The sequence below is a fragment of the Rhineura floridana genome, chromosome 3, assembly GCF_030035675.1.
Source record: "Rhineura floridana isolate rRhiFlo1 chromosome 3, rRhiFlo1.hap2, whole genome shotgun sequence".
NCBI classification, from domain to species: domain Eukaryota; kingdom Metazoa; phylum Chordata; class Lepidosauria; order Squamata; family Rhineuridae; genus Rhineura; species Rhineura floridana.
Genome location: NC_084482.1, coordinates 6,122,731 through 6,138,941, shown reverse-complemented (window position 1 = coordinate 6,138,941; position 16,211 = coordinate 6,122,731). Strand labels below are relative to the sequence as shown.

At 44.5% G+C, this 16,211-nt stretch overlaps 1 protein-coding gene across 1 annotated transcript in view; it reads left to right on the top strand.

Annotated features, from left to right (window-relative positions):
- The window catches only part of FGD1 (FYVE, RhoGEF and PH domain containing 1), a 57,920-nt gene that overhangs the window by 16,727 nt on the left and 24,982 nt on the right, over positions 1 to 16,211 (top strand). The window contains exon 2 of the mRNA XM_061614123.1: positions 15,301 to 15,474. Coding sequence (XP_061470107.1) covers positions 15,301 to 15,474 — 174 coding nt within the window. The remainder of the gene's footprint in view (positions 1 to 15,300; positions 15,475 to 16,211) is intronic.

Below are 16,211 nucleotides of genomic sequence, written 5' to 3'. Positions count from 1 at the left end.
AGAATCAAATGGACCATATTACTTCCTGGATTGTACTACTTCAAGAAGGTGCAAGGGAAGGAAGGGAGAACTGAATATCTGAATGGGCACACCATGAGGAAACTATCCCTTCACACAGAAAACAAGCATGTAAGTGAGAATGGTTCTGGTTAGCCTTCTTCCTGGCATACTGGTTTTCTACATGCAGGGAGGGTTTCTGATTTATTGCAAGAAACTTAATTGTGCATACCCCTGCATGCTGCATGCTGAAGTGTAAGAAAGTTTTATCCCCTTTGCCAATCCCCTTTCCTGATTATACAAATTATATAAAAACTGCTTACTTATACTGCAGGAAATTTGAATATTTTTATGTTAAGATCTCAGGATGTAGGGAAATGCTGCTGGGTCCCCTTGGAAAGAGCACTGATTTCTCATTGTGGAAATGGGCTACTTGCTTACTTAATTTAGTTTAACCTAGGCCAGGCTGAATATAGAAGTTTGTAGCTGGGCTGGGGGTTTGCAGCATTTTAATCTGAAAAACAGCACTGAGGGGGACACATTTACACATAGACACACCTGCACCTGCACCACAGTCCCAGTTTGAATCCCCACATTCTCAGCTTTCTGTTGCTAAAATGTTGAGCAGGGATGGGGAATCTGTGACCCTCCAGATGTTGTTGGACTTCATCTTCCATCAGGGAGGGATTCAGAGAGACTTAGTCCAGCAACATCTGGAGGGCCACAAGTTCTCCATTCCTGATGTAAAGATAGGGGACATCTGATCATAGATTTTGGTTGTGTTGTCTAATCAAGCTTACAGCTCTGGGAATGTGTATGTGTAGCTGTTTGTTTATTTTGCAACTTCATGGAGATGTCAGTGAATATTTTGTTCTGCTGAATCTGTGTCATTTAATAGTTCCTTTTTTGTAGTGCTGTAGTCTACTTGTTTCTGCCTGTTTGGGCGTTCTCACTTTGTTATAATGGTTTGTTTAGCAATAGATGGAGGTAACAAGCAGGAATCAAAACCATCTGTGAACCAGAGGATGGTAGCTGTGCCAGGCTGATGAGACCCCAAATTGGAGAGCTTTGATCACAACAAAAAGTGCCCAGGGATACCACTCTCAGGCTAGGAAAGGCAGGCAAGGGAGAATGGGCATAGAGGGCTTTGGGTTGATTTGTTGGTTGGGGTGTGGGGGTAGTTGGGCAAGGAGATCCAGGGTTCCTAGCTGCAGATCATGACTCGAAATAAGGCTGGTCAGCTCTTGAACAGAGCTCACAGACAATCAAGACAGTGGACTAGGAACAAACTGGAGCCTGAGAAACCCTTCTTGAAGCAATAAAAGTTGTACTGCCAGGCCTTCTCTCCTGTCTGAATAGCTGAAGTCCATTCTCCAGATCAAAAAACCCACAAATTTATTTATTTATTTATTAGATTTATTTCCTGCTCTTTCTCCCTGTAGGAGCCCAGGGCAGCGAATTTAGACTGGTGCTTGATATTTTTATCTCTGCTTTAATCATGTGTGTATATATTTGGCCCAGTTCTTTAATTTTTTTCCAGGACTACTTTGAATTCCAGTCCTATTTTCCATAGCTGTGTCATTTGTGTGATAATAGCATGGATACCATCCCTGCTAGTAAAAAATGCTGAATAGTTTGAGAGCCAAGAGCTCCATTCATAATTACTCTTTGGTTGCTGTTTTTCAGCCAATAGTGAACTCATTCTGTGTCAGTTCCTTTTAGCTTATATATATGTTCACCGCCCAGAGAGCTGTTGCTAGTCGGGCGGTATATAAGCTTAATTAAATAAATAAAAATAAATAAATAAATATGAGATATTATGCAGGGCCATGTCAAACATCTTGCTGTATTAAAATAAATAAATAAATAAATAAAAAACCAGGAACGCACCCCTGGTATCCACCAAATACAACATATTTCTTGTCTTAACCATTAAGCCAGTTACCCCATTAATGAAAGAAATTAAGACTTTGTTAAGAAACTTAACACAAACCACCAGCAAGCATAAAGGTTTCCTCTAGGTACTTCCAAACTGTATTTTTAAATTTGTTTTAATTAGCTCATAGGAACATAGCTCGTAATTTGCCTTGACTTATTTCTCCACATTTTAAAGTAAAGATTCTGTTAATTCTTGCTATGCCGTAGGAGGGGGTGGGAGGGAGGCTGCCTCCTTCAATATTCTGGGTTCTTTTCTTGAATGGTTAACTTTTGTTTAAAAAAAAGAAAAGAAAAAAGGAGGACATGAAGTTGTAGTCATAATTGTTACATTATTTAGCTTATTTAGATATGAAGATATCAGGAAAAACACAGACAATGTTCTACCCAATTCCTCAGTTACAAGTAAATCTACTCCCACCTTCCAGATTTCTTGCTAAAGGCAGTGGAATGACTGGAGTGGCAACCGCTTCTCATGGAATCATAGAATAGTAGAGTTGGAATGCCTATAAAGCCATTGAGTCCAACCCACTCCTCAGTGCAGGACTTCAGCTTAAAGCATACCTTGAGCTAATTAAGTTGGTAAGTTGAAAGCAAAGAATAGTAGGCTCCTCTCTAATCATCTGTAAGGCTGGTGCCACCACACTGAAGACCCTTTTGTGTCATCACAAATCACTGCTGCTATAATGTTTTTTCATTTAATTTCAATTTTTTTAATATATGTTTTTTTAAAGTTACACATCTTATAATTTTAACTGTATTTGGCTACTTTCTTTTAGGCTTTGTTTTTTTTGTACTGACTTGTGCACAGGGCTGTGGAGTCGGTACGCCAGACCTTCGACTCCGACTCCTCTGTTTTTCTACTGTCCGACTCTGACTCCGACTCCTTCATAAATGGCAAATGTATATTAACTAGTAATAACAAATTTACTGTAGTAAAATGGTAGCACAAGGCATTTCATCACCATCACGTGAATCCAGAGCTTGGAAAAGTTACTTTTTTGAACAACAACTTCCACGAGCCCAATCCCTGGGGCTGTTTTCCAAGAATTCCTGGACGCAAATGATGGCTAGCACTACATTTAATTTCATAATGCCAGATGTTCACGTGTTTTGATTTTCGGCCTTTCACTATACCTTGTGGGAAGGGAGTTTAATTTGCAAAGCCTTTCTTTTCAGCTTGTTTTACTGTCTAAGGGCAAAGAAGGAAGAGCCAGGAGCAGCAGCTGGGTCTCAGATACCAGTTAACTTTTTGGTTGCCTGGAAGAGCCTTGTAGGACCAGATGAAAGGGTCATCTAGTCCAGTATCCTGTGTTTGGCAGTGGTCAGCCTCTGGGAAGCCCATAGGCAGGACATGAAGGCACCAATTCTACGCTTTGCAAATGTGTCTAATGTGCTTTTTAAAAGCCACCTTTAAATAGGTGTGCATATAAATGGGTTCTATCCAACGTTAGTCCTATTCAGAGCAGATCCACTGAAATTAATGGACATGACTAACTTGTCCATTATTTTCAGTGGGACTGCTCTGAGTTGGATATAACCCAATATAGTTTTGCTTTCTTGCTTTTCTATTATTTGCCTGTACAAGTACCTAAAGGAACAACTCTCCCAGTATTAATTATCTTGGGCCTTACAGTCAGCAAGGGAGGCCCTGTTGGTGGTGCCGCCTCTGGCTTCTGCCTGATTGGCATTGCCCTGTGACAGGGCGGTCTTGGTGGTGGCTCCCTCTTTGTGGAATTCCTCCCCTTGTACCTGTCTCCTTCATTATTGATTTTCAGGAAAAAGTTAAAAACATTCCTGTTTACTTAGACATTTGATTGCCGAGAGATACTGGCCATGGCAACCATGAAATTAATCACTGGGAGGGTATGTGTATTTTAAAATATTTTTTATGTTCTAATTTTTAAAACGTTTTAAAGGGCTTTTAATTGTTTTTAAATGCTTTAAATATGTTTTAATTTGATATTAAATTGTACTGTTTTAATATTTTGATGTATATTGCCCTGAGCTCCTTTGGGAAAAAGGACAGGTACAACTTGAATTAATTAAAAAAACTGAAGTTTGTGATAGACCTTTATACCACTAAAGTTTTATTTTAGGGGCTACACTGCCAATTTTAAACTCAGTTTGGCTGAGCCAAAGTCTGTATATGTGTGTGTATGAATGCATTCTTATACCCAGGAGCTTGTCACTGAACATGTTGCAGGTGGATCGTGAACCCATGATAATAACCACACTGTACCTATAACCATTTGGTAAACTGGTTTTCTGTCTCATCCTGCGAAGTGGTACAGATTTTTTAGAACCTCACATCAGGTGCAAATGTGTAGAAAAATGCTCATCTAAATCTACCCAACACCTTGGTCAAACACATGCGGAAGCTTGCTTTGGCAGGATATAAATTACTCTGATGCTTGCACACCTGTTTTCTTTTGAGCTATTTATTTACATGAATATCTTGCCCTTCCTCCAAGAAACTCCAGGCAGTATACATGGGCCCTCCCATTTTATTTGTGCAACAACCCTGTGAAGTAGGTTAGGCTAAGAGATGGTGACTGGCCCAAGGTGAGCTTCATGGCTGAGTGGGGAGTTGAACCCTGATCTCCATGACACTAGTCCAGTACTCTCGCTGCTTCATCAACTGACTCAGTTGGCAAAGCTCTCACTAGCTGTTGGTGCCAGTTTCCCATTATTCTGCCTTGTGGGGATCTGGGCCCCCGTTTTGAGTCCTCTTGTATGCGGGATGTCTCTTTTCTGGATAACATAACTTACAGGGATGGCCCTAGATAGGGTTATAAATAATAATAATAATAATAATAATAATAATAAAATTTTATTTGTGAGTTGCCTGTCTGGCCGAGTTAACGGCCACTCTAGGCGACGTACAGTAACATAATAGGTACAACATATAAATCAAACAATAATTAATAATTAATCTAAAACCAATTTTCCAGTCTATAACATCCTAAAACTAGTCCACCCCAGAAATCTTATAGGCCTGCCTGAATAGCCGGGTCTTCAGGGCCCGGCGGAAGACCATCAGGGAGGGGGCATGTCGAATGTCAAGAGGAAGGGAATTCCAGAGGGTGGGGGCCACAGTCGAAAATGCCCTCTCTCTGGTCCGTACCAACCTAGCTATTTTTATTGGAGGGACTGAGAGAAGGTCCTGTGTGGCTGATCTTGTCAGGCGGCATAATTGGTGATGCTGGAGGCGCTCCGTCAGATAAACTGGGCCAGAACTGTATAGGGCTTTAAAGGTCAACACCAACACCTTGAATTGGGCTCTGTAAACAACTGGTAACCAGTGTAGATCTCTTAACACTGGGGTGATATGATCACGGCGACGGCTGTTCTTAATCAAGCGCGCTGCCGCATTCTGTATCAGCTGTAATTTCCGGACCGTCTTCAAGGGTAACCCCACGTAGAGCGCATTACAGTAGTCTAAGCGAGAGGAGACCAGGGCATGTATTACCTGTGGGAGAAGGTGGACAGGAAGGTAGGGTTGCAGCCTCAGTATCAGATGTAATTGATACCAAGCCGCCCGGCTCACTGCTGAAACCTGAGCCTCCATGGACAGCTGGGAGTCAAGAATGACCCCAAGGCTGCAGACCTGGTCTTTCAGGGGCAATTTTACCCCATTGAACACCAGGTCTATATCTCCCAACCTGCTCTTATCCCCCACGAGCAGCACCTCGGTCTTGTTGGGATTTGGCTTCAGCCTATTCCTTCTCATCCATTCACTTACGGAATCCAGGCACTTGGACACGGTCTCCACAGCCAACTCTGGTGAGGACTTAAACAAGAGATAGAGCTGAGTGTCATCCGCATACTGGTGACACTGCAGCCCAAATCTCCTGATGATGGCTCCCAGCGGCTTTACATAGATGTTGAATAGCATGGGGGAGAGGATAGATCCCTGTGGCACTCCACAAATGAGAGGCCAAGGGTCTGAAACCTCATCCCCCAATGCCACCCGTTGATGTCTCTCTGAGAGATAGGAATGGAGCCACTGTAAAATAGTGCCCCCTATTCCCAGTTCTCCCAGGCGATCTAAAAGGATACCGTGGTCAACGGTATCAAAAGCCGCTGAGAGATCCAGCAGGACGAGGAAGGTATATTCCCCTCTATCCAACGCCCTCCTCAAATCATCCACCAGAGCGACCAAGGCTGTTTCCGTTCCATGTCCAGTCCTGAAGCCCGATTGGAATGGATCTAGATAATCTGCTTCATCCAAGTATGACTGTAACTGTTTGGCCACCACACGTTCAATCACCTTGCCCAAGAATGGCAAATTGGAGACTGGGCGAAAGTTATTTAACTCTTGGGGATCCAAGGAGGACATTTTCAAAATGGGTTTAATTACTGCCTCCTTGAGGGCTGTTGGCATTGCATCCTCTTCCAAGGATGCATTTACTATTGCCCTGATCCCTTCGCTCAGCCTCTCTTTACAGCTCATAATGAGCCATGAGGGGCAAGGGGCAAGCAAACAAGTGGTTGGCTTCACAGTGACTAGCATCTTGTCCACTTCCTCAGAAGGAAGAGGCCGAAACCGATCCCATCGGACCGGAATGCAACTAGCCGCCTCTGGCTCACTTCCTGTATCCACGGCATGTGGAATCATGCTCTTCAGGCGTTCGATTTTATCGGCAAAGTGTTTAGCAAATATGTCGCAGGAGGCTTTAGATTGCTCCATGGGTTCCTGAGCAACTGGACCGACCAGGCTACGGACCACTTGGAACAGCCTCCTGGGACAACACTCTGGAGACGCAATAGAGGCAGCAAAGAATTCCCTCTTTGTTGCCTTTGTTGCCACCTGGTAGGCAGCTATTGCTGCTCTAACCCATGTCCGATCGTCTTCAGAGCAGGATTTCCGCCACCGGCACTCTAGTTGTCTCACCTCCTGTCTCAGGCTCCAGAACCGTGGCGTATACCAGGGTGCTACCTGAGTTCTGTTCAGGGGGGAGAGGACGTTTCGGAGCCACCCGGTCTACTGCCCTAGTGAGCTCCCTATTCCACTCCATCACCAGGGCTTCGACCGGGCGACCTTCGGCAGGCTCCAAATCTCCCAGTGCAGTCAGGAATCCCTCAGGATCCATCAGGTGTCTGGGGCGGACCATCCTAATAGGTCCTTGTCCCCTGTGGAGGATGTGTGGTATTGAGAGGTCCATCTTCACCAGATGGTGATCTGTTAATAAAGGTAGAATGGTAAGAGCAAGTGGAGAGAGAGCTTGGTTGAGCCTCTCAGCCTGGAGATCTCCCCCCCCCGAATTATAAATCCCTTTAATTATGTGCCCCTCCTTTTATTATCTCCATGTTTGTTGCCTGAAGATTAGTGGTTGGCTCTGACTGTTTCTCTTGTTCTTTTGCATGGGGATAACTTTCCATTGTAGCTGATAGATGGCTGCTGCTGCATTCTCTCTTGCTGGATCTTCTTTTTTGCTTCTGACTATAGAGGATGTGTATGTGTGCATGTAAAAACCAAGTGTGTCAAACCATGTATGTTCTCACAAGTAGTTAATGGAGTGGTGGGCGATGTTGTTGTTCAAATAAATTTTTATTGGTAATTACCATAACAGGTTACATTCTCATCTTCATGCTTTCTTCTGTGTGCCGTGCGCCGTGGATACAGGAAGTGAGCCAGAGCTGGCCAGTTGCATTCCGGTACGGTGGGATCGGTTTCAGCCTCTTCCCTCTGAGGAAGTGGACAAGCTGCTCTCTACTGTGAAGCCAACCACCTGTCTGTTGGATCCTTGCCCCCCATGGCTCATTATGAGCTGCAAAGAGAGACTGAGCGAAGGGATCAAGGCAATAGTAAATGCATCCTTGGAAGAGGGTGCAATGCCATTAGCCTTCAAGGAGGCAGTCATAAAGCCCATCTTGAAAAAGCCCTCCTTGGATCCCCAAGAGTTGAATAACTTTCGCCCAGTCTCTAATCTACCATTTCTGGGCAAGGTGATTGAGCGAGTGGTGGCTAAACAGTTACAGACACACTTGGATGAAGCATATTATTTAGATCCATTCCAATCGGGTTTCAGGACTGGACATGGAACAGAAACAGCCTTGGTCGCCCTGGTGGATGATATGAGGAGGGCATTGGATAGGGGAGAATTTACCTTCCTCGTCCTCCTGGATCTTTCAGCGGCTTTCGATACCGTTGTCCACGGTATCCTTTTAGATCGCCTAGAGGGATTAGGAATAGGGGGCACTGTTTTACGGTGGCTCCGTTCCTATCTCTCAGACAGGCACCAATGGGTGGCATTGGGGGATGAGGTCTCAGACCCTTGGCCTCTCACTTGTGGAGTGCCACAGGGTTCTATCCTCTCCCCCATGCTATTCAACATCTATGTAAAGCCGCTGGGGGCCATCATCAGGAGATTTGGGCTGCGGTGCCTCCAATATGTGGATGACACTCAGCTCTATCTCTCGTTTAAGTCCTCACCAGAGTTGGCAGTGGACACCATTTCCAAGTGCCTGGAATCCGTAAGTGAATGGATGGGAAGGAATAGGCTGAAACTAAATCCCGACAAGACCGAGGTGTTGCTCGTGGGAGACAGGGGCAGGTTGGGGGATATAGACCTGGTGTTCAATGGGGTAAAATTGCCCCTAAAAGACCAGGTCCGCAGCCTTGGGGTCATTCTCGACTCCCAGCTGTCCATGGAGGCTCAGGTCTCAGCAGTGAGCCGGGCAGCTTGGTATCAATTACGTCTGATAAGGAGACTGCAACCCTACCTTCCTGCCCATCTGCTCCCGCGGGTGATACATGCCCTGGTCTTCTCCCGCTTAGACTACTGTAATGCGCTCTACGTGGGGTTACCCCTGAAAACGGTCCGGAAATTACAACTGATACAGAATGCGGCGGCACGTTTGATTAAGAACAGCCGTCGCCGTGATCATATCACTCCGGTGTTAGTAGATCTACACCGGGCCCAATTCAAGGTGTTGGTGTTGACCTTTAAAGCCCTATATGGTTTCGGCCCAGTTTATCTGAAGGAGCGCCTCCAGCATCACCAATTATGCCGCCTGACGAGATCAGCCGCACAAGACCTTCTCTCGGTCACACCAGTTAGGACAGTGAGGCTGGTGCGGACCAGAGAGAGGGCATTTTCGATTGTGGCCCCCACCCTCTGGAATTCCCTTCCTTTCGTTCTTCGCCATGCCCCTTCCCTGATAGGTTTCCGCCGGGCCTTGAAGAGCTGGCTGTTCAGGCAGGCCTACGGGATCTCTGGGGTAGGTTGCTTTTAATATTGGTACATTAATTACTGTTTTGGTTTTCATTGGTTTTTATTGTATTTTACTATGTAGATGTACGTCGCCTAGAGTGACCGTTAATTCGGCCAGATAGGCGACTCATAAATAATTTATTATTATTATTATTATTATTATTATTATTATTATTATTATTATTATTATTATTATTATTATTCAGAGCCCTTTCTGAAGAAGGCTTTCAGTACACTCTTAAGAAACTAATAATTTGTAGTTCTCATGGTTGTGGAGGTACAAATGTCCATCTCTCTCTCTCCCCCCCCCAGACTGATTGTATGGATAGTATCATTTTATAGTTCAGTCATGAGGTGGCACTGGACTTAGTTACGTCTGGGTGGTGACAAGCGTTTTCTGTTGCTCTTCTGTTCTTGTTTAAGAGGCAGTAAAGTTCTTGTCTAGCTTTCTGATTGGTGTGTGTGTTAAGCTTTTGATGAAGTTTAGTGACTTAGACCACAGAGTTCCAACATGGAGACAAACTTCTTCTGTTCCTCGTCCCAACTCAATTATTCCTGTTTTTAAGTTATTGTGGACTGTGCTGCCTCTCATTCTCATATGCCAGGGGTTCTCAAATGTGATTATACACATCTTCCTAAATCAAGAAAACAATTCCTTCAGCTTGTAGTAGCCTTTGAGTCATGGGTGCCTTTGAGTCATGGGAATGTGACCTAGAAATCCCTCCCTTTGAGGTCTGGAGGAGGCAAGCTGAAGTCATGAGGCTGTTTTCCCCCAGTGTCTTTCATACCAAGCAGTTAGAAGAGCATTTAGAGGGGGGAGGATGCATTGCCCAGTCTTTTGGAGGCTTTCACTTCCAGTGGCTTATCTAGGTTTCTAAGGTGGGCTGCACGGATAAGAACACTGAAGGGATCCATTTAAAGCCATGCTGCGAACTTTTTCCTGGAGCAAGTTCTGGCAAGACAACTGGGTTGAATTGCATCTCTCACCATTGCATCTCTGGGCCTTACTTTCTCAAGTAAGTGGAGGGTTTGGAAGAAAGAGAGTTCTTCCAAATAGCTCAGGACCCGATTAGACATGATGTTCGAATTCATGTCTACAGCCCTTGTGTGGCTGATTTTTATTTAAAGACCTCTTTGTGTGCTTGTGTGGAGCCAGACTGAGGTCATGGTGGTGGTGGGGAGAGCTTTAATTCTTTGCCCTTGTTGTGATCCTGATCAGAATTGGTCCCTCTTCCTAGGACTCCTATTTACAGTGGGAAGAAAGCTCCTGTTGGTGGCAATGGGACTTTTCTTCTAGTGTAAGTAGCAGATGGAGGAGGCCCAGTTCTAATTGGGAACAGGATGGGGGCAAAGGATTAAAGCTCCCCTCTTGCAGTGCTGTGGCCCTGATCCAGACCTCCCAATCATTGGTAAATGTGCAATCATAATTTGCTGGTATGTGATTTAGTCCCACCCGAATGTACGGAAAGTCTAGAAGCACCCAAGCTTAGTTATTGGACTCCATCTCTTACTGGGCTTTTAGAGACTGGCTTAAAATTGTATACTACCTCAAGTTGCTTCTCCCCACTCCCCTTTACCCTCACGTTAAATATATCCTAGTTCTTGATGGCAGCCTTGTTCACTGACAGCCCCAGAAGGATGGTACTGAGAAAAAACTCTGACAGAATAGCTGCTTTCTGGAATAATTAAGCAGGAATTAACCCTAAAGTTGCCTGTACAGTCAACTGTATAGTTGACCCATCTGGTCTCAGAATCATCTCAAAGAATCATCTCAAAGAATGGCCTGTATATCCTATACAGAAAGGAGTGAATAGGGCCAAACCAAGGCATTTTGGTACCTGAGACGGAAAAACCTGCTTCTGCAAAAGACTGGACTTTTGCAATAACAAAGTGATAGGAAAATGCACTGGAAAGTGTGGGATAAGATTTGTTTTGACAAATCAGAATGAATGCTTGTTTATTTATTTATTATTTATTAAATTTATTTGTCGCCCATCTGGCTGGCTGTCCAGCCACTCTGGGCGACATACAAAATAAAAACATACAAATACATTAAAACATTAAAAATCTCAATAATAATAATAAAACCTAACCCCCCAAAAAGCCAGTGTTGTATAATCCCCCTGCAAACATCAGGATGGATGCTCAATAAACAGGTCATTTGGAAGGACCCTTAGATACAAGTGAGCATTCAAAGTCTCTCAGACCAGTCTCTGGTTACCAGTGCTTTTTTGGGGGTGGGGGTGGTAAAAAATTACGTGCTAGTACTCATATCTTGATGAAAGTGCTATGGGTACTAGCACAAAATGGCTGCCATGGGCAGCAAAAAAAGAGGTGATAGTACTCTATACTGGTGAGTACTGTCACAAAACCCCCAAACAATGATGGTTACACAGTCTTGGGTTGCAGGGCTTAGGTTGTTGCATACTCTGGTAGTGGAGCTGCTGCTGAATCAGTACTCTCTGAGGGCAGAAGGTGTTTGCTGTTGTCTTTTCTCAGTGATTCCTCCTCTTCACTCCATCTCACTAGTCTCCTCAGACTCATCGTTTTCTGTTCACTCTCATCTTCCACATAGAATCTCTTCTGTTTCTCATTCCATCCCTTCAGAAACTCCTGTCATAATAAGCTCATTGGCAGCCCATTAAGGGCCAAAAAGGGCTGTGCTCCAGGCATCCCACAGGGGCTATACTGTAGAGGAGTACTGTATACCTAATTCAGGCTTGTAGTATTAGGGAGCTTAAGAACTTCTCCAAGTGTGCTTGGCCACTCTCCTTTGAGGGAGTTGATAGACCAAGGGAGTGATAGACAGGGTGATGACAAAAATTGGATCCTAGGATGTAAAAGGCTTGTGAATCATTGACCCATCTGGTCTCAGAATCATCTTAAAGAATGGCCTGTATATCCTTCTATACAGAAAGGAGTGAACAGGGCTGAACCAAGGCATTTTGGTATCTGAGACAGAAAATCCAAATGATATCCTGCCTCCCCCCCCCGCACACTAATTAACATGGAACATATACAGTCTACATGGTAGTGCTCTTGTGCACCTCTTGTTCATTTCACTGAGGTTTGTGCCTAGGGCAGGGGTTCCCAACCTGTGGATCACCGGTTGTCCACAAGCTTTATTCAGGTGATCCACAGAGTGCCTTGTAAAAATGCAATTAAAAAATCATACACCTTCTAGCATAGCATTTTACAATAGCTACAACAGACAGAAAAATCATTAAGTGGTCTGCCAAGACCTTCAACAATTTGCTGATGATACCAAATTATTCAGGGTGGTTAAAACAAAAAGGGATTGTGAGGAGCTCCAAAAGAATCTCTCCAAACTGAGTCAACAAGCAGTAAAATGGCAAATACAATTCAATGTAAGCAAATCTAAACTGATGCATGTGGAGGGAGCAGAATCCTAATTTCGCATGTACTCTTCTGGCAGGGCTGGCACTAGACTGCAGCAGGCCCTCAAAGGTGGCAGCAGCCAGCGGCAGTACTGTTGCTGCCGCCTTAGGCTTAACTACATCTGGTTGCATCAGTGTGTTAGCTTGCTGTGTGCATCATCCAAGATCAACTTCTAATGTGCTGATGCGGCCATGCCTACTTTAAGCCCCCATTGGCAACAGTGTGATGTGGAAAATGGCACATTCAGCCTGTGCCGGTGGCAGGGTGTTGTTGTTGCCTGGGAGGGTGGCTCCTCACCAGCTACACCTGCTTAGCCCCAGCAGCAGGGCCCCCTCTGAGCCACATGGGCCCTTGGCATTGCCTGCTGGTGCCGGGCCTGACTCCTGGGGTCTGAATTGGCACTGACTGACCAGGAATGAGACCTTGGAGTTGTAGTGGAAAACTTGATTAAGATGTTGATCCAGTGTGTGGCAACTGTGAAAAAGGGGAATTCCATATTAGAGATTATTAGGAAAGGGTTTGAAAATAAAACTTCCAGTATCATAATGATGTCATACAAATACGTGGTTAATCCACACTTGGAATACCTTGTACAGTATGGTAGAGGTGTATAAAAATTGTGCATAGTGTGCAAAAAGAGGACAGAGAGATGTTGCTGTCCCTCTTTCATAACCCAGGGCTATCCAATGAAGCTGAATGTTGGAAGATTCAGGACAGACAAAAGAAAGTACTTCTTCACACAGTGCACAGTTAAATTATGGAATTTGCTTCCACAGGAGGCTGTGATGGCCTCCAACTTGGATGGATTTAAAAGAGGATTAGATAAATTTGTGTGGAGGATAGGGCTATCAGTGGCTACCAGGCTTGATTGCTATATTCTACCTCCACTGTTGGAGGCAGTATGCCTATGTGTATAAGTTGCTGGGAATCACAAGAGGGAAGAGTATTGTTGCACTCATGTCCTGCTTGTGGGCTTCCTAATGGCATCTGGTTGGCCACTGTGAGAACAGGATGCTGGACTGTGAAGATGGGCCTTTGGTCTGATCTAGCAGAGATTTTCTTATGTTCTTAAGATTGGTCTATCTCCCATGCTGCCATCCTTAATGGGACCCAAAATCTGCCACTTGAGGTGGCCATTCACTTTACCTTGTAGTAGGGTTACCTCTGCTCTTGTGACACCCAGTATGTATATTGAGGGGGCTCACCTCATATTTTGAGGGCTTCTGATCTGGGATCCAGCACCTCAGCTTCTCCCTTCCTGCTTTGTTGGCCCCATAGCTCCACCCTACTCAAAGTCTGCTATTACTGTATTGGGCATTGCCATCTGAATCATCTTGTGCTTCAGAACTGGGTGGGGTAGGGAAAGTGCCATGCCTTGTGGACTGGGTATTAACTGTGTCAAGCCAGAGCATGATGGGACACTGTCCACACTGGTTACCAGCTAGCTTCTGAGCTCAGCTCAAGTTGCAGTTTGTTAGTAATAAAACTTTAAAATTCTACTGTCCAAGATATCTTAAGAAACACCATCAGCCATACAGTCTTCCCCATTCTTTGAAAGTGGCAGAGAATACTCTTTCTGTGTTCTTTAGAGAAGTACGTTCCAGTAATGCTTGGGGGAGGTAGCACTCTCATTCGTTGGCAAACCATTCTGGGGAACAATCTAGAGAGAATTGCCAGCCTCCATCATTCTTGTTTTGCTGGAAGGTAAAGACTTTCTTGTCTGTAAAAGCTTTCTTTGTTTAATGTAGTTTTTAAATTGGCATCTCTTAACTTGTTTTGGCTTTTAAGGATGGGAGTTTTTATTGCTGCATTTACTTATGTATTTTAAAAAATACATAAAAAAGCAATGTTGTGCATTTTTGTTCCTCTACTTTTGTAATTTAAATTTGGTTATAAGTCACTCTGAGCTTTTTATGGAAAGGCACTGACATAAATGTGTTTGAATAAATAAATGACCTAGTAGTTGCCGGATTGCTGTGTGATGCAACTAGACTGGGAAAGTAATTCTGATCCCTGAAGAAATGTCACATCAGTTTTTACAGTTGACTGGCAGGTCTGTTCTGCAGAGTAACGTTATGAAATCACGATTTTGCTTCCAAATATAAAGAGTTAAAAACTTCTAGGGTGGTATTCAGCTAATGCATCCCATTAGTGCAAGGATTTCTGCTTGTACAATAGGACTTTCTCCCCTCCCCAAATCTCCTCCAAAGGATTGGGGAACACCTAGAACAGATTTAGGGGGTTCAGGGAGGGGGGAGTCCTGTTGCAGAAGCAGAAATCCTTGCACTCATGGGACTGTGACTTAGCACTATGTTGGATACAACCCATGGAGACTTCTGTGTATACGACCCTGGTAAGCCAAGACTGTTCCAGGCTTCCAGCCCTTGCTCTTGAAGGCATCCCAGTCATCTCATGGGCTTACCCCTTTGGGGCAGGAACTTTGTAAAGGAAACCCTGAAGCTACTTGATTTACTATATTTATATCCCACCTTTCCACCAAGGAACTCTAAGTAGCATTCCCCCACCTGCACTGCTCCATTTTATCCTCACAGCAATCCTGTAAAATAGATTAGACTGAGAGATAGCAACCAGCTGAAAGTCACCCAGTGAGCTTCACAGCTGAGTCAGGATTTAAACTCAGGTCTCTCCAGCCTTAATCCTGTACTCTAACTACTACACCACACTAGAGTGGATGTTGTAGGCTTGGCTTTGTTTAACTGTCTCAGCTTCTGTATTTTCTTCCTTGTAGGTCCTGCTCAGCCCCCACGGCTCCTGGTCAAGAGCCTCTCATTGGAGCCTAGTCCAGAACATCACTGTCCAGAAGCACCCCAGCGGCTCATCTCTGATCCAGGACCTGACTGTAGTGAAGGAGAAGCAGCCAAGCTCCGGCCACTCAAACGACCCCCAGGACCAAAGCCACAAGGTATATGGACTAATCTCTACATCATGATGAGCCTATCATAAAGAGGTTCTTTGTGGAACTTTCCAGGAATCATGACTGTGAACAAAGCATTAACTTTGGTGGAGAACCTGGCTTTTCCATTCCCAGCATCAGACTCTGTAGAAGTAGGATAAGACACAGTCATTAGTAGCAGGGAGGTATTCATTTGTTTGTTTATTACTAGCAGTACCTGGCATTGCTGAGGAATTCTATGAAACCAAAAAATCAGTGCAGTTTTGAAATCAATGTTGAAAATAAGTGCAGTTTTGAAAGATTCAGTCCACCATCTTGCTTCAAAATGGCATCTGGTTGTCTCCAAACATAGAACACAACGTGGTCCTCGATCTCAGGAGCCCTCGTGGAAAATTTGGCTACTCTCCTGCTTCAGGTGAAACCAAATCCAGCAGTGCCTAGGGGCAATCCAAAAAGAAAGGATGTCAAGGCTGAAAGCCAAAACACAGGGGCAACACAAGAGACAAGGTCCAGAAACAGTCCAAGATCAAAACACAGGAAAGTGTAGTCACCAGCTAGGTCACAAGACAAGCCAGGAAAGTGGTACAAGGAAGTTGTTTTAGCACTGTCTGCCAGGAACTGGAGGCTTTTAACCAGGAGCCTTCAGAGCCCCACCCAGAGTACAGCTGCAAGCCATCTGGATTGCCTGAGGAGTTTGGTCTACGTGTGAGGAGTAGCTTCCTCATCAGTGACCTCATACTCTCAAG